The following is an 18,666-nucleotide window of genomic DNA, read 5'->3' on the forward strand; positions in this document are numbered from 1 at the left end:
TCACCTCATCTTCACAGTCCTTAAAGCCTTGTACAGTGGTACCTCGGGTTAAGTACTTAATTCGTTCCGGAGGTCTGTACTTAACCTGAAACTCTTCTTAACCTGAAGCACCACTTTAGCTAATGGGGCCCCCTGCTGCTGCTGCCACGCCGCCGGAGCACGATTTCTGTTCTCATCCTGAAGCAAAGTTCTTAACCTGAAGCACTATTTCTGGGTTAGCGGAGTCTGTGACCTGAAGCGTATGTAACCTGAGGTACCACTGTACTTTCTATGTGTATACATTCTCAAAGTAGTCACAGGTAGGCTAATTTCTGGAGGAACGAGTTCAAAGCGCCTGTTCCTCCTAACCCCACAACAGCTGAAATGGGTTAAGGGGCAGCATACCAGGTACTTGGGATCAGCAGCAGCAGGTGTCTCTCTCTCTGGTGTGATGTACACCGCAGTCCTAAGCACTTAGCACTTACTGTGCCCATGGAAGGTCCCTGGTCCAATCTTTGATGGTCATATCAGAATTCACAAAGACTGGATTTCTCAAGCTTCCCTAGAAGGAGCCACACCATTGGCTCAAGCCACATCGTTCCTCTTCACAAATGCAACCACGGGAGTGTGAAAGCAGCTCACACATGACATAAGAATGCTTCCTCAGGATTCTGGCTTTCTTCCTAGATGTTTACAGGGTTGTGATGCCTCGGCAAGCTGCCCTTTCATTCCCATTTTTCTTACTCATCACACAAACAAACACATTTCTGTACAGAGGTGCAGCCACTCCTATGGTTGAGGGAAGTTGTCTACGCAAGGCCCCCAGGATGCTATACTATTTATATCGCTGTATTTCGGCAAACTGCTTTCCCACACTATAACGTGCAAATTGAAAGCTGCCATTCAGCCTTTGAATAAAGCAGTTATTGTTCCATATGTTATTAAGCTGCCACAGTACGTTTAAGCCATACAAAACACCATTGTAAACGCCGCACAGAGATGGTCTGGTTTTTTTTTATGGTGCCCAAATTGTACTGCCGCATATGATATGTAGCATAAACAAAACCTACACAGTTGGGAAAGCCCACACAATCAACAGAGACAAGACATTCCACAAGTGGTTCGCTGAAGGGTATCTTCAAAACACTCATGGTCTTGAAGCCATTACATCGATGACATGGTCCTCTTGTCCCCCTGCACAGGAGATATGAATCTGATGCCTTCCCAACCGGTCATGCCCAGATCTCCACAAAAGTATAATTTGTATGAGGAGAGGGAGACAGACTGGAGTTTTATTAAGTCACAAGTTTCCGCAGAGTGCCAGAGCTTGCAGCCATTTAAGTGAAACTGTGCAAGTTCATCGTGAAATCCACAAGAGGGGAGGGGCCTGCTAAAACAAAAAGTTGCAGTGTGGACCATTCCTCTTCTTTTGTACACCCCTCCAGGCTGCTGATGCCTGCTCTTTTGTGGAGGTGGATAGTGCTCTTTTGGCAACATAAGGACTGCCACTCAGATAATTTACATCAATATTAGTATGGGGTACCCAATGTAATGCCCTGTTGTTGGACTACAACTCCCATCATCCCTGACCATTGGCCTTGCTGACTGAGGCTGATGGAAGCTGGAGTCCAGAATCTATAGTGCACCACATTGGCAACCTCAGGTATATACTATTAATATTTTCAGAAACAATCAAATTCGGCACATTTTTTCTGAACGGATGCAAGTATGGTTAACCTATTCCCCTTTGTGAAAATGCTCTTCTCCCATCAGGACCCAGTGATAAGAAAAATACAGGTCTACTTTATCTTGAGCAGCCTGAAGATCTGAAAGATCCAAATGATGAGGCCTAACATTTAATTCATGTTTGCCCTTGGTCCCATTTCATGCCAATGGTACAGGACTGAGAGTCTTGGAAGTTAATTCAGCTGGCAACATTGCCATAACACGTTGGCCAAAGGGAGATCCTTATGAAAGGAAGGAAGAGCTCATTATTACTACTTTTTTATTTCCAATGTATATTCTGCTTTTCCTCAAGGAAGCTCAAAGTGGCGTACACGAATCTCTCCCCCCCCCAACTCCCATTTTATCTTAACCACAATCCTTTGAGGTAGGCCAAGTCAATAGAGTGTGGCTGGCCTAAGGTCTTCTTGTGCACAAGGCCGAGTTGGGATTTGACCCTGGGTCTCCCCAGTTCAACATTCTGAAGTTGCCCTCTCCCTTTCCCTGCTTGGATGGGACACCTGTTCCTAATCACTGCTGTATTAAAACACAGAACCATCAAAGAGTAGACTATTACTTCTCTAGAAGGTGACTCTCAAAAACGATGTGACTAATCGTGAACACTAATTACAGTAAACTTCTCTTTTTCAAAGCAAGATGGTTTACTGCACTGTAGGAAAACAGAATTACCTTATCAACCATGAGGAAATGATCCACTTTTTCTCCATTTTCACATGTTAAGTCTCCAGTGTCTCTCACAGCTCTTGGCAGAAGTTCCTGAACTTCCTGGGCAATTACTCCTGCTCACAAAAAAATAAGAGATGGGGTGCAATCGAAAGCAGAACATTTCTCACAGGGGGTTCCTTCTGTAAGCACTCATTGTTGCTTTACCTAGAAGCTAGAAGTTTTATTTTATTCTTAAGCAATGTAAATATTAATAAACAATGGATTACTGACTGCTATGGAAAACAGGGAGGACCTCCCTCCAAACGGAATGGAGTATCCTGAAAAAAGGACATGGCTTATTGATTTGAATACCGAACAGAAGCATTCCACACTGCAATATTTTGTTGCAGATTCCACTTGTCTAGGTGCAATGCCTGTATGTAGTCCCTGGTATAACCCAGGGGACTATTCCTCCCAGTTCAGACCCTTGGCCCACCTGCACATTTTGTACCTTATTATTTACTGAAAGACAGAGGCACCCCAATTTTGGAGCGCCCTCTCTAAAAAGGTTGACCAGGTACCTACTATGAGGTGTTTCCTGTGCTAGGCAATTCCCTTTTTATTTCCCCCAACTTTCCAGACACTTTTCTGAACTTGGGGCCTTGTGTAAAGGTTTGCTGTTGTGTTCGCATTTGCATTTTAGGTGTTTTGTTCTTTTGCCCATTGCCCTGGGGATGTGATTGAAGGGCAGTCTAAAAAACACAATACAATGCAATTGATACATTCATTAATTGGATTACTGCGTTACGTTTGACTGCCAAGGCAAACATTGCAATATTATAAAGGAAGATGATGCTGGGGTGTACTCAAGATTATTATGCCTGAAGACCTGAAAACAACAGATGATTTGATGGAATACCTGTTTCATGGATCTGGTTAATCCCCATAACAGATGCAAACTCGGGCTTGTAGTCATATTCAACCAGCCGCATCTGTGCTATTCTTCTCAGCTGCTCATGCGTATCAACCTAATTGACCAAAGACAAGGCTTAGCGTGTTCAAATATTTAACACAGTCAAGTCATGTCAAAGGGCTTTCACGTGCACGTGCTTTTGAAGTCTGAGGTGGCTGCAGTTAATATGCCTAGTTGTTATTAAGCAGCTTTAATGCCCCCATATTCCAATTCGTATTTTGAGGCAAAGGGAGAGGTAGTGCTATTTATCTAGAAAAAGAAGTGCAGGAACTCACCACAAACACCTCCCTCATTCTCTTATAATGGCAATGGCACCCACCTGGGGGGGGGGGAGCCCTAGGGAGAGGGTTTCCACAAGGTGGGGTACCCCATTTTTGCCAATTTCAGCTTACCTACTGAAATAATCTGTGCCATATCCCACACCATTCCAGAGGCTTCCTCAACCCTCAGGAGTAGCTTTCTGAGGATCACAGGGGGCTGAAACTGATAGGGCAGGTTGTTGAAAATTGAGTGCCCTGTTTTGTACAAGTACAGAAGTGCTTTCCACTAGTGCAAAACCACCACTGGATGCAACCCAGATACAGTCGTACCTTGGTTCTCAAACGCCTGGTGACTCAAACGTTTTGGCTCCCGAATGCCGCAAACCCGGAAGTGAGTGTTCTGGTTTGCGAACATTTTTTGGAAGCCGAACGTCCGACACAGTTTCCGAGTGAGTGCAGGAAGCTCCTGTAGCCAGTTGGAAGCCGCGCCTTAGATTTCTAACGTTTTTGGAAGTAAAACGGACTTCTGGAATGGATTCCCTTTGAGAACTAAGGTGCAACTGTACAGACTTCAAAACGTAGTCAGGATAGGTTCCTTTAAAAATAGTTCAATGACCAGCATCTCCAGGTGGGCTGGGGGAGATTCCGGCCTTAAACCCTGGAGAGTCGCTGCCAGTCAGTGTAGACAATACTGAGTGAGATGGACCAATAGTCTGACTCCGTATAAGGCCGCTTCTTATGTTCCTCACTTCCCACTTAATGGAAATGATGGGGACAACCCCTTCCCCATATAACTACTGCCAGCCTGAGTTGGCAATACTGGCCTAGATGGACAAAATACTTTTATGCCGTATAAGGCAGCTTCTTATTTTTTTCCTTCCTCCACATCCCTTCTGGCACCCTGCTAGTTTTTTAAGCTATGAGGCAAAAGCTATGAAACATCTGGTTACTTCGCAACGCAATGCCTGCCTCTCAGTCGCCATCTCCATGCGAACATGCGCTGCTGTGTTGGGAAATTACTTCCCTGTCTCACTCACCTCCTGGATATTCTGTTTGGCTCGCCTGTCAGATGGATGCATGACTGCTCCCATAACTTTCATGTTTCCACAGACAACCAGGGCTTCATCTGGTGCGTCTGTGTTAATTCCCACTCGACCGTGGCAAACGGCGGTTTCAGGAACATGTCCTCGCTGCCAGAGCATATCGCTGTCATTCTCAAACTGTCCAGGGTTAGAGGCCTGAAAACATTTTCAGGTCAGTAGCGTACAAACACAGAACTCGTTTTCTAAGGGGGGGGGGGAATTAGTACCATGCAAAATCCTTCCAGAGAAATGCACCCTCATGCTTCTTTGTGACACAGCAAAATTAACAGCTGAGTAAAAACAACCTCACCCAAAAGGAGTCGGTGTGTGTTGAAATACTTTAAAGATGCAACAGGGGGCAAGGAAGGGAAGACCTGAAGCAAACATCTGGTCCAAAATCACCTCACTGAATCTTATCAGAGAGGGAAGGGGGGCAGGATGGAGGATGGGATTGGGAGCATCTACTAAAGCAAAGTGACTTTCAAAAGTGCACAACTGATATTAGACAAATCTGGCTAGATAACAAGAAAAGAATCTGCAATGGCATAAATCCCCCAAAGGGGTGTTCTGGGGCATGGCCTGAGCAGGACAGGGCAAGTGTCCCAAAAAACCCGGGACATCCCATTTTTTCCTCTGAAGAGGATGGTGGCCATTTTGGGTGCCATGATCTCAGGCAATTTTCCCCTTTAAAAAGCAGCTTTACTGGGCCACAATATTGTGCAGCTCCCCCAAGCGCACGCCTTTGGGCGCCGTGCCCAAAAAAGCACTTTCAGAGGGGATAATCGCAGTGTGAAATAGCACAAGGTCATGGCGTCTAAAATGGCCGCCATCCTTTCACAAGAAAAAGATGGCATCCCAGAAGATGGCGTCCTGGTTTTTGTCTTTGGTGTACCGGAAGGTATGAGAAGAGACTTGCACCTATTCCCAACCCTGTTCAGCTCAGTCATGTCCTCAGAACTCAGGCCCACCCTCCATGCAGTTTCAGCCAGCAATAATCCCTTGCCAGAGGGTCCTGAAGGAAGCTTGGAACAAGGGTAAGAGCATAAATTACACTGGCCTAAATTATGCCCGCTTCCTGTTATTAGGATTGCTCTGTCACCTGGCAATAAATTTCACTCAACTCAGCCGGACGTAATTCTGAGTAGACATGCCTAGGATTGTGCTGTAAACACTATAACATTTCACTGGAACATCTTACCATTCGGGGAAGTGGGATGAGAATGCAAAATTAGGGCAGGTGTTCAAAATACGACGAAGCTGAGATTCTAGTGATTTATTAGCGTTTATTTTAAAAAAGAACAGACAAATGGGAATTCAAGGATTCCCATTTGTATCCAAGCAAAACAGCACCGGGGGAAGCTTTCTTTCTTTTTAGCCGTTCTCTGCCATCTGTAAGTATGCGGAGCCAAGCACCTCACAATTAGAGCATGATCTGATATGCCTGTTAACCACAACTCGGTGAGTAGATGGCTGAGTTTTCCCAGTATTGCAGGCAAAGCAGAGCAGAGCTTCTCTCTTACGGGCCTTTGCTGCACATACCAAGTTAAGCAGAGATTTCAGATGCATGAGATCTTATTACGATTTTATTCCTCTTCAGGCATTCTTAATTTGTATCTGGGGGGGCAGGACTCTGCATGACACCCCAGCCCTCTCTACCCTGACCTTCCCACATTGAGTGGCACAATCTGGAGATGGGGGATGGAAACAAGATCAGCTGTGTGCCGTTAGAATTCCCTCTCAGACCATCCCAATCAACGCAGGAAGGTTGTGGTGGGTTGGTAAAGGGGTCAGGCTGAGATATGTGGTCTTGGGCCTCTCCTTGGATGCAAACCAAGAAGGCCTGAAAAGAGCTTTTGTTTACATGGCAGTCGTGGAATTTTTGGATGCTTGTTTTTAATTGTTTTGCTTTTAGTTTGTTTTTCATTTTTTAAAAAATGATTTTACTGCATGGTTTTATATAGTTGCAAACAGATGTGATGTATTTCTAGAATGCAGTGGTATATAATATATTTTTTTACAAATAGATTTTTAAAATGCCAACTTTTGAATGAACATTTGCAACCCACGCTTTCGTGGTGATCGAAATAGTAAACATGGGTTATCCCGCTTTTATTCTCACAAACGTCATGTTAGTTAGCCCAGGCTATGAGACCATTCCAGTTCGAAGCGCTGGATCCACTTGGCAGCCCCTTGCAATTGCAAGGACTTTTTAGTATCCCAACTTTCATAGGAATAAAATGGAAGATAAGACATGCTTCCCACTGCAAGCACAAAGGTGGGGGAAGGGAGGAAGAGGTGGGGCAAAGAGTGCGAAACCATTACTGCAGCAGCAAAGCCACCCCATAAATCTCAATAGTAATACTGCGCAGCTGAGGTGAAGAGCAGTAATAAAACACAGAGGGACGTATCCGGCACTGGACCTACCCTGACAATGATCCTTTCCGAAACATGAGCAGCCACCAAATAAGGCTGGTCTTGACTGACAGCGTACAACCCAGCAACTAACATGAAGTACCTAAACAGAATGTTGTTTTTTAAATTAGAAAATCATTTCAAGCATTAAAAAAATCACAGACATGGCCAAGAACTCCGGAAACAAAGGGGTGTGCACCTCAAAAACAGAGAAGCTTCCTGTACTCTGTCCAAGACTTACATTACAAGGATGCTAATGCTGTCCAAACCACACCCAAAGTTGGGATTTCCCTTTGAGTAAGGTTGCAAGCCGAAACCCACTTATCTGGAAGTCAATGCTATTGAGTCAATGGCACTTACTTCTGAGTAGACATGTTTAAGAGCTTGCCTGACAAAGTTTCTCTCTCTCTCTCTCTCCAGCCCCCAGGGGATCCCACACCTGAAGCTGGGATTTACTTTTGAGTAAACATACTGTGACACTCCACCCCAACCTCTGAGTGGTGTGAGATTCCAAGGTCTTGTGTCCTTACCAGAGTCTGTGTTTCTGTTTGGACAATGAGGCACAACAGAGATTGCAATGTCTATATGATATATGGTTTATTTACACATATGTACAACCCAGGCAGTGGAAGACAGGAGTGCCTGGCGTGCTCTGGTCCATGGGGTCACAAAGAGTCGGACACGACTAAATGACTAAACTAAACAACAATAACATGAGCCTAGATAGTGAGAGTGCAGAGCATTCAGAACCCAACAGGGCCCTGTCCTTCTACTGCTGTAGCCTCGGATTCCAAGAGACCCCCAAACATTGTGTCTGACCTTCTCTGCAGCATGAAACAGACAGCCTACCTCATGCTCCTCCCCTGTCCAGCTTGCAAAACTGGCACCTTTTCCTGTTTGCTTACCTCTTTTTCCACTGCATTCTGTCCCCCACCTTCCTGAAACTCTGGCCTTTTGTCTCTGTTAATTATCTCCCACCTCAGAGAGGTGCTTTCACCATTTGCCACCAGGGCCAGAGACTCTCTGCTAATGGCCTTCCTTGTGCTCTTTTAATGGTTCATCTCTCCAGGCAATGACTTCATCAGGAAGCCAGCCTGGCTAATGTTTTAACATGACTTATATTTTAACATGCTAAATTCAGGCACCCCGGAATTAGAAGTGGGGTCCAGGATTAGAAGGAGACACCAGGCACCCCACAAACTTATAACAATACATACACTAAGGTTGCAATCCTAAATCCACTTACCTCAGAGCAAGGCCCATTATTTCAATGGAATTTGCTTTAAGTAGACATGTTTAGGATTGTGCTGTAAGGTTGCACATGCCGTATACATTAATTAGACAATAGATATTCGCTGTTCTGAACAGTGGGACTACATGTGCAAAGGCTTACCTGGGCATAAACCCTTCTGTATTGAATGGGACGACTGAGAAGTGTGTATACACACACACACACACACACACACACACACACACAAAAATCTATATGAGAGATTTTCATGGACCAGAAAAATGTGAGATAACAGAGGAGCTGAAGAGTAATGAGCCTTAAAACATAATCACATGGTGAAATGTGTGAATTGCTTGCTGTCAAATGCAATACCTTTGGTCAGGGTTAGGTTTTCCTTTCTTCCTCATATTATTGGCTGTTGTTTCACTAAAGTGCAATCGTGCCAAGGTTACTTTGGTCACCTGGTCTCCTGGCAGATCAACTCTATAGCACAAAAGGGGGAAAGCACACAGATATCAGTTTAACTGTTAATTCACAGCAAATTTTCCACAAGGTGCCTAATAAGTTAAACTCTCAGTCCTTAACAGAGGTGAGCACTCGCCATCTATGTAGTACACAGAATTTTTTTAAATAACTTGTAACACACATGCACTTCAAAGAGAGCAACCCCTAATTTGAGGTGGCAGTGATAATAGGTGACTTTGCTCCCCACTTCCTGCACCCCAATTTAATTGCCTCTCTCAAGTATTCACCTATTTACATTTGTGAAAAGATGTATATTGCGTGGTATCACCAGATTATTGACAGATAATTGGCAAGACAACTTGTGAAGACTCATTTTTGGCTAATGCTCTGCTGAATCTTCTTACAGCCAGATGCTCCCAGATCTCAACAGTTTTGGATTCCTTCCCTGGTGCTTTCCATCTCCCAAATGACATATCCCTCACCTCAAATACTCCTGAAGTGTAGGTGGGTTCCCATGATGCAAGACGCAGTGATAACAGCAAGAACCTTTATTTAACTACATAACTGGGAAACAGGGGCAAAGCAACTGCTTATATACATTCCTGAAAGCCTGGGCCACTCCCACTCCCAACATGATTGGCTGTCTAAACTTCCAAGCTGCGAATCACGACTCAGAATTCAAGGGCCAATGGCAGAGGCCCAAATCCTGAAATGTTCTGTGTGATTGGACATCATTTATTGAATCAGAACACAAGAGCTCAGAATCCTTAGTCCAGACTCAAGCTCAGGCAAACACAGACCACTGAATACATAACACCTCCCAGGAAAAAGATATGTCTTTGGCCTTCTCATCAGCAAAACAATGATGTAGGCAGAGGAACATGGAAACAGGACTGGAGCTGCTCAACCAGCATCAACTGCAAAAGAGCCCAACTAAACATGACAGCATCCCCAAGATTAGCAATTGCATGAATGGCTTGCTAAACTAAACAGTGGGTCTGGTGGGTCCAGTTTGGACCCTGGCAGATTGCAATGGTGGAAGGGGGTCTTCAGTGCCTACTGAAGTCCCAACCCAGATTGGGCCTGAGGAACACCCATACTATCCACTTTTAAAAAATCACTCATGCAGTTACAGTGGTACCCCGCAAGACGAACGCCTCGCGAGACGAAAAACTCGCAAAACGAAAGGTTTTTTCGTTTTCGAGTTGCCTCGCAAGACGAAGTTCCCTATGGGCTTGCTTCGCAAAACGAAGCTTGCCCCGGGGACAGCGGGTCTTCTCTTTTGAAGCAAGGGGCGGCGGGGAGATCGCTTCTCCCCACCTCCCCTTCCCGCTGCCCCCGGACCTCTTTTGAAGCAAGCGGCTGCGGAGAGAAGCGGGGTGGCTGGGGCAGGTGTTCCCGTCCCCCGCCCGGCTTCGCAGCACCGCTCCGAAGCTCGGCGGTGGGGGCAGGTGTTCCCTCCCCCCCACCCTGCTTCGGGGCAGCGTTCCGAAGCGGGGTGGCTGGGGCAGGTGTTCCTGCCCCCCGCCCGGCTTCGCAGCACCGCTCCGAAGCTCGGCGGTGGGGACAGGTGTTCCCTCCCCCCCACCCTGCTTCGGGGCAGCGTTCCGAAGCGGGGTGGCTGGGGCAGGTGTTCCTGCCCCCCGCCCGGCTTCGCAGCACCGCTCCGAAGCTCGGCGGTGGGGGCAGGTGTTCCCTCCCCCCCACCCTGCTTCGGGGCAGCGTTCCGAAGCGGGGTGGCTGGGGCAGGTGTTCCTGCCCCCCGCCCGGCTTCGCAGCACCGCTCCGAAGCTCGGCGGTGGGGGCAGGTGTTCCCTCCCCCCCACCCTGCTTCGGGGCAGCGTTCCGAAGCGGGGTGGCTGGGGCAGGTGTTCCTGCCCCCCGCCCGGCTTCGCAGCACCGCTCCGAAGCTCGGCGGTGGGGGCAGGTGTTCCCTCCCCCCCACCCTGCTTCGGGGCAGCGTTCCGAAGCGGGGTGGCTGGGGCAGGTGTTCCTGCCCCCCGCCCGGCTTCGCAGCACCGCTCCGAAGCTCGGCGGTGGGGGCAGGTGTTCCCGCCCCCCCACCCCGCTTCGGAGAAGCGATCTCCCGGACATCTTTTGAAGCAAGCGGCTGCAGGGAGATCGCTTCTCCCCGCAGCTGCTTGCTTCAAAAGAGGACCGGGGGCAGCGGGAAGCGCTTTCCGCTGCCCTGACCTCTTTTGAAGCAAGCTGCTGCGCTTCTCCCCGCAGCCGCTTGCTTCAAAAGAGGTCCCGGACCTCTTTTGAAGCAAGCGGCTGCGGAGAGAAGCGATCTCCTTGCAGCTGCTTGCTTCAAAACAGGTCCGGGACCTCTTTTGAAGCAAGCGGCTGCGGAGAGAAGCGATCTCCCTGCAGCCGCTTGCTTCAAAAGAGGTCCCGGACCTCTTTTGAAGCAAGCGGCTGCGGAGAGAAGCGATCTCCTTGCAGCTGCTTGCTTCAAAACAGGTCCGGGACCTCTTTTGAAGCAAGCGGCTGCGGAGAGAAGCGATCTCCCTGCAGCCGCTTGCTTCAAAACAGGTCCGGGACCTCTTTTGAAGCAAGCGGCTGCGGAGAGAAGCGATCTCCTTGCAGCTGCTTGCTTCAAAACAGGTCCGGGACCTCTTTTGAAGCAAGCGGCTGCGGAGAGAAGCGATCTCCCTGCAGCCGCTTGCTTCAAAAGAGGTCCCGGTTACACCTGCCCCCACCGCCGAGCTTCGGAGCGGTGCTGCGAAGCCGGGCGGGGGGCAGGAACACCTGCCCCAGCCACCCCGCTTCGGAACGCTGCCCCGAAGCAGGGTGGGGGGGAGGGAACACCTGCCCCCACCGCCGAGCTTCGGAGCGGTGCTGCGAAGCCGGGCGGGGGGGCAGGAACACCTGCCCCAGCCACCCCGCTTCGGAACGCTGCCCCGAAGCAGGGTGGGGGGGAGGGAACACCTGCCCCCACCGCCGAGCTTCGGAGCGGTGCTGCGAAGCCGGGCGGGGGGCAGGAACACCTGCCCCAGCCACCCCGCTTCGGAACGCTGCCCCGAAGCAGGGTGGGGGGGAGGGAACACCTGCCCCCACCGCCGAGCTTCGGAGCGGTGCTGCGAAGCCGGGCGGGGGGGGCAGGAACACCTGCCCCAGCCACCCCGCTTCGGAACGCTGCCCCGAAGCAGGGTGGGGGGGGGACACCTTCTGAAGGCGGGCGGGGGGGGGCGAAAGTCTTTGTCCCCCCTGCCTGCCTTCCCAGGGGCTTTTAAATCGCCCCAGACAGCGGAGGAGTCCTCCGCTGTCCCGGGGCGATTTTAAAATGCCGCCTGCCAGCATTTTAAGATCGCCCGGACAGCGGAGAAGTCCTCCGCTGTCCCGGGGTTTTTTAAAATGCTGGGGGTGGAAAGAAAAGCCCTTGTCCCCCCCCCAGCCTTCAGAAGAGGTCCGGGGACAGACTGTCCCCGGACCTGGTCTGAAGGCGGTTTCCCTAGGAACGCATTAATTGATTTTCAATGCATTCCTATGGGAAACCGTGCATCGCAAGACGAAAAAACCGCAAGACGAAGAGAATTGCGGAACGAATTAATTTCGTCTTGCGAGGCACCACTGTACTAATTGTGGTGAATGATGTCACATCTAATTTGGTCCCCAGGCTGTGCATGCAGGATCTCAGCCTACCCACAGGGAGGAAGTTGCCCTAAGGTATCTTTCTATGGAAAAGTAAAAGGATGGAGCTCATTGATACTCACACTTCCTAATCCTAAAGGTAGTACTGCCACGATCCATGGATTATTGACAAATGCAGACAGGCAGCACCTAAAGATGCTAAATTTAAGAATACAGTGATACCTCGGGTTAAGTACTTAATTCGTTCCGGAGGTCTGTTCTTAACCTGAAACTGTTCTTAACCTGAAGCACCACTTTAGCTAATGGGGCCACCTGCTGTCGCCGCACTGTCAGAGGACAATTTCTGTTCTCATCCTGAAGCAAAGTTCTTAACCCGAGGTACTATTTCTGGGTTAGAGACTTAACCATCCAGGGGTCCTTTACCTTTACCTTAAGGTAAAGGTAAAGGTACCCCTGCCCGTACGGGCCAGTCTTGCCAGACTCTAGGGTTGTGCGCCCATCTCACTCAAGAGGCCGTGGGCCAGCGCTGTCCGAAGACACTTCCGGGTCACGTGGCCAGCGTGACATCGCTGCTCTGGCGAACCAGAGCCGCACACGGAAACGCCGTTTACCTTCCCGCTGGTAAGCGGTCCCTATTTATCTACTTGCACCCGGAGGTGCTTTCGAACTGCTAGGTTGGCAGGCGCTGGGACCGAACGACGGGAGCGCACCCCGCCGCAGGGATTCGAACCGCCGACCTTTCGATCGGCAAGCCCTAGGTGCTGAGGCTTTTACCCACAGCGCCACCTGCGTCCCTCACCTTTACCTTACCTTTACTAAATTTAGAGTTAGTAAAAAAGTTTTTCTGACTCAGTAGTGCACAGCTTAAACAGTTTAGTGGCTTTAGCAAATGAATAGTTAGGGTGTCCACACTTCCCCTTGTGCCATGCCTAGAAAACATGGGTCTGAGCAGTTTCCCACTTGACCTGCCCTTTTTAGGCAAGGGTGGCTGGGTGGGTGGGGGTCTGGAATGGAAAGGTGCCTAGACTGGAAATCAAAAGGAGCCACTGTGATATTTCTGAACAGAAGAGTGGGATATGCCCAATGAATAACTGAATGGATACATATACTTACTTGTTAAGTACCGTGTTTTATTATGCTTTTATATTTGTAGGAAGCCGCTAAGAGTGACTGGGGCAACCCAGTCCGATGGGCAGGGTACTACTACTACTACTACTACTACTACTAATAATAATAATAATATGTGGGTTTTGGTGTTTTGTGCTTTGTATGTTTGTTTTTACTTACTGAACAGGGTGGAAAGCTTTTTTGCTTCGATCAGGTTGAGATTGCTCAATGATGATTACTTGATTGGGAGCTTCCATCTAAATATGGAATAACAAGCAAAGGAGGTTTGAGACTCTCTCTCTCTCTCTCTCTCTCTCTCTCTCTCTCTCTCTCTCTTTAATACCAGAAGGTTTCTGTACATTAAGCTTATCTGGGAAAATACCTGACCTCCATCCAGGCAAGCAAGAGTGCGGATCAGAGTTCAAGGGCATATTCCAGCCACACAAAAACATTCAAGGAAGGTGTGAAGCAGGGCAAGTGAGGGGGGGAGGCTGGGAAGAGCCCCAAGGGTTTGGAGGGCTGTATTTGCTTCCCCATACCTGCCCTAAAAGGTAGCATAGAAGTATCTGAAATAAATTAATAATGAAAATGAGAAAGAAAGAAAGAAAGAAAGAAAGAAAGAAAGAAAGAAAGAAAGAAAGAAAGAAAGAAAGAACACTTGCCTTAATACCAAAAGTTTTCAAGTAAAACGTTTCTACCGGCTTCAGCCCCAAATGGGTTTTGACGAATTTTGGGTGTCCAACCACTCGAATGTAGACTGTGATCTGGAAATGGTTTTTCTTCTGACAAACAAAAGCGCTATCTGCTGTTGAAAAATTAAATCCTTTGTTTGTAACAATGTAATATCCCACATCTGGGCTGGAAAAAAACACACACAAGAGGAATCTGTAAGTGGAATAATATTTCAGCAAGTCACGTCACTCAGACAATATCATAGATGTGGATACTCCAGTAACAAATTATTCATGTCTTTTTGGAGGGGGATCTTTGAAGTAATAATGGATTCTTAAATTGGCTTTTAATGCCATACAGGAAATAGGTAGAGATACTTAAACACCTCAAGTACTTCCTTTTTAAGAGAGTGATTGGCTCCTTCCAGGGCTGACAGGAAGCAGAAAGGAGCACTGTTGCTCACAATGCCTCTCTGACGCAGTGAGCGAAAAGGCTACTCATTTTTCTCATGTAACCCTCATTTTAAAACATCCAGTCAGATATTTATGACAGTCAACCAACCAATAAGTCAAAATACAAATATGAAATGCAAAAGCACAGCCTCAGCAAAAAAAACACATTTATTTTAAAAAATGCCTAGCTAAGAACTAACAGCCACATCAGGTCTAAGAGACATGCTGATGTTTCGCAGCTGCTCATTAATAAATGTAGTAGCACCCTCAAGGAAGATACTCTTTAAGTATACTCTTTAAGATTGAGGATATATTGTGCGCCATCAAACCCCCTGATGTAAACGACAGTAAAAAAATACATGGAAGATTGTTTCAGCCTCCTGCAGTATCATCCAGTAGAATTTTTCTGGGTAATAAAAAAATTCCTACATTTGTAGTCTCACGAAGATTAACACCCACTTCAACTGATCTCCAGTTTAGTTAATACAAGTATAAGTATGTTTCTTTCTACTTCCTCGTGTCTGTTTCACTTAATGCTAGCAACAGATCTGGAAAACTGATGCCCCTGGGGTTTCCAAATTGCTTCTTTGTCCTAAAATCATAGGCATAACCTGAGACTTGCAGCAGGCTCTAGCAGGGACATATCCAACCAAGTCTACAATCTCCCATCTTGAGACAGCAACAACATCAAGCCCATTTTTATTCCTCATTTGCTTATTTGTTTCCCTCCTCAGCCTCCATCCCAGTCCACGGCTTTGTGTTACATCTCAGCCTGGAGAAGAATTCTGGAGAGCATTAAACCTACATCCTATTTTGTGACATTTTGTTTTGGTCCTAATAAATATACTGTGCAACGTGGATTAGGAAGTGATCACTATGCAGAGTCACTATGAGGATGGCTGCTATCATGTGCTGTTTAAACGTGGGTTTCTACCAAATGTGAGACCCTTCTTTTCTGCTATCGTGTATGGAGCAAAGGTCTCAAAGGCCGTCTAGAAAGAAGCAGTGAATTAGCTATCTAGGACAATTGTGCCTCTCTGTCTGCATCTCTGTAATACATCACTTGAAAGCTACAGCCCAAGACTCAAAGTCTCCATTATATAGAGTCACTTTGTTCATTAAAGGAAGGCTGAACAATGATCCCTTGTCACATGGTACTGTGGAAACCCACTTTCCTCCCAGCAAATGAAAGGTGGCTCTTTGGGATTCCTCCTTTCACTTGGCCATTAGAGGTTAGAATGTATAGACTTTTGCAAAAGATTTATTTCAACTTTATGGTCTCTCGGGATGGTGAAGAAAGAGCAAATGGTCCCTTTTGAGACCTGTCACTTTCTTCATGAGATTTTAATCTACGGCAGAGAAGAGAACCGGCTCATAAATAATGTCCACTCACTTCTGGATTTGTAAAGCATGTAATAAAGAGGATATCAAGTTTCAAAGATACAAATGTCTGAAAATCAGGCTTTATCTGTATTTTTAAATCTTTCTTCTACATTGGAGAGTAAACATTTGGTAGTCCCAATATTACCCTGCTGGTGAAAGAATAGACATGCCCAGTTTTGGATAATGAAGACAAAAAAATATATAGACTGAGAAGATATTCACTACTTCTCTTTTGTATTGCGGACACCTCCACCCTAGCCCAGTCTTATATCCCTGCTCATATTATGGGACTACTTCTAAAAAGATGATAAAGCAAGAAATGGTTCTAACAATTGTGCATTTCCAAGAAATAAAATAAGGTGTTCATAGATATGAATGACTTTGGACTACTGCACATTTCCAAGAAGTAAAATAATGTATTCATAAAGTAAGACTATATTAAGTTTTAAGCAGTAACACTTAACCATAACTACATTGACAGTCACTTGATTTCTAACAGGATGCAAGAGCGTCAGAGAGATGCCATGGTGCCTTGTTTTTATGACCCCAGCAAACCCCCGGGTGCTTATTACCCCTGATTTAAACGTAGGTACCCCTGACCATTAGGTCCAGTCGTGGCTGACTCTGGGGTTGCGGCGCTCATCTCGCTTTATTGGCCGAGGGAGCTGGCGTACAGCTTCCGGGTCATGTGGCCAGCATGACTAAGCCGCTTTCTGGCGAACCAGAGCAGCGTACGGAAATGCCGTTTACCTTCCCGCTGGAGTGGTACCTATTTATCTACTTGATTTACACAATACTAAAAATGCAGCTCAAGCCACCAATCGGTTTCAGGTGAAAAATGTCTCTTATTTTCAAAGAATAAGAAGAGCAGTGTTGCTGGATCATACCAGAGGTTCGTTTCGTCCAGCATCCTGCTTTCTGCAGATGCTTCTAGGAAGTCCACAAGGAAGCATGAAAGCAATAGCTCTCCTCATCTGTTCCTCCCCAACAAACAATATTCAGAGGCAGCCTCCATGCTGAATGCCTGGAACTAACGGACGCAGGGTGTCCATGTCGGACATGAGGGCAGAAATTAGAAATGCCATCTTGAAGGTGGCTCACCAAGTGGACACACAGTCAAGCTGAACAGTTTAACAGGGTGAGCCACTGGCTTGGCCTTCCTGATGTCATCTGCGTGTCTGACATGGACACCCAGCACCCATTAGTTCCCCTTAATCCTTCCCTCTCCAGCTGTGTGCACTCCCCAAGAGTGCCTCCTGCATTGCAAGGTCCCAGGTATAATTCTCACCTCTCTTAAGTGGGGCTGGGGGTAACTCCAGTGTCTGAAACCCAGGAGAGCTTCTGCCAATCAGCAGAAACCGTATGAGCCAGACGGACTGTGTTCTGACTTGGGACAAGGCAACCTACAACCTAACATCCCAGTCATGATGTTTTATTCTGTTTTTAATCTTTTGGGAGCCACCCAGAGTGGCTGCGGAATCCCAGCCAGATGGGTGGGGTATGAATAAATTTATCATCATCATCATCATCATCATCATCATCAAACCCATTTAAATTTGTAGTTCAAACATCAATTCAGTCTCTTCCTCAAGAGAAGCCTGTGGTGTCTATTTCTTTCCAATCTGAGCATCACAATGAAAAAAGGATGGAATGTGATAAGCACTTACAGCTTTTCATAATTATGGTTGAACAGACTGCTCCAGGGAGATATCCGATATGGTTGCCAGGCGAGGGACGGATAGGATTTTTCAACAGACGTTATGTTCTGCACACCACTGTCATACTCTTGCATGTCAGGAGAAGAATCCTTTACAGTCACTGGAAGGAGATCAGACCATCAGATGATCTGTCATATTGTTGTTTCTGGGATTCTGCCAGGCTAGAAGAAGCATGCCTTGGCCCTGTATACCCAAAGGAGCATCTCCACCCGCATTGTCCAGCCCATTGTCCAGCTCTGAGGGCCTTCTGGCAGTTCCCTCACTACGAGACGTGAAGCTACAGGGAGCCAGGCAGAGGGCCTTCTTGGTAGTGGCGCCTGCCCTGTGGAATGCGCTCCCTTCAGATGTCAAACAGATAAACTATTTGACTTTTAGAAGACGTCTGAAGGCAGCCCTGCTCAGGGAAGTTTTTAATGGTTCATATTTTATTGTGTTTTTAATATTTTGCTGCGAGCCGCCCAGAGTGGCTGGGGCAACCCAGTCAGATGAGAGGCATATAAACAATAAATGATGGTGATGGCATCTTGAGCCATCGAGACGCTCTTGTACCATCTCTTGCTTGTTGTTCTTGGATAGCAGTTTTACAGGATTAGAATTGCAGAATCTTGGGGCCAAAGAAGATGATACATTGTGTGTGCAATTGCATGCGGAGCGCAGCACCCCCCTAAACAATTGTGCAAGAACAAGCACTTTTGGCTGTACAACTGAAGTTCCTTTCCCTGTGTACTCCCCACACATTCCTAAAAGATGTCCTGGGTTTCCTCCCAACCCTCCAGAGCAGATTTAGGGAGTGCCAGGGTTTGTGGTGAGAGGAGAGGGAGGGGAAGTTCTGCTGCACAGTCAAAAGTGCTTGCACTAGAAGAACTACTGAATACCATCCAAGGTGTCCAGGTCTTTCCGTTCAAACAGCAGTGGTGCAGAGGCAGGGGATGGACTGTTATGGCACATTG

The 18,666-nt window shown here is 47.2% G+C and overlaps 1 protein-coding gene and 1 long non-coding RNA gene across 4 annotated transcripts in view; one reads left to right on the forward strand and one right to left on the reverse strand.

The window, feature by feature from the left end:
- Positions 1 to 18,666, forward strand: part of LOC310687984 — a 159,575-nt gene that overhangs the window by 72,754 nt on the left and 68,155 nt on the right. The gene's annotated exons all lie outside the window — the stretch shown is intronic.
- The window catches only part of MYRFL (myelin regulatory factor like), a 37,084-nt gene that overhangs the window by 13,143 nt on the left and 5,275 nt on the right, over positions 1 to 18,666 (reverse strand). For all 3 annotated transcript variants that reach the window (XM_083463432.1, XM_083463431.1, XM_083463433.1), the window contains exons 6-13: positions 17,666 to 17,816; positions 14,154 to 14,349; positions 13,672 to 13,748; positions 8,698 to 8,808; positions 7,107 to 7,197; positions 4,638 to 4,838; positions 3,287 to 3,395; positions 2,392 to 2,501 (exon numbers count right to left, since the gene is read on the reverse strand). In XM_083463432.1, coding sequence (XP_083319558.1) covers positions 2,392 to 2,501; positions 3,287 to 3,395; positions 4,638 to 4,838; positions 7,107 to 7,197; positions 8,698 to 8,808; positions 13,672 to 13,748; positions 14,154 to 14,349; positions 17,666 to 17,816 — 1,046 coding nt within the window. The remainder of the gene's footprint in view (positions 1 to 2,391; positions 2,502 to 3,286; positions 3,396 to 4,637; positions 4,839 to 7,106; positions 7,198 to 8,697; positions 8,809 to 13,671; positions 13,749 to 14,153; positions 14,350 to 17,665; positions 17,817 to 18,666) is intronic.

The sequence above is a fragment of the Podarcis liolepis genome (genome assembly GCF_965112155.1).
Source record: "Podarcis liolepis genome assembly, chromosome: 10".
Classification (NCBI taxonomy): domain Eukaryota; kingdom Metazoa; phylum Chordata; class Lepidosauria; order Squamata; family Lacertidae; genus Podarcis; species Podarcis liolepis.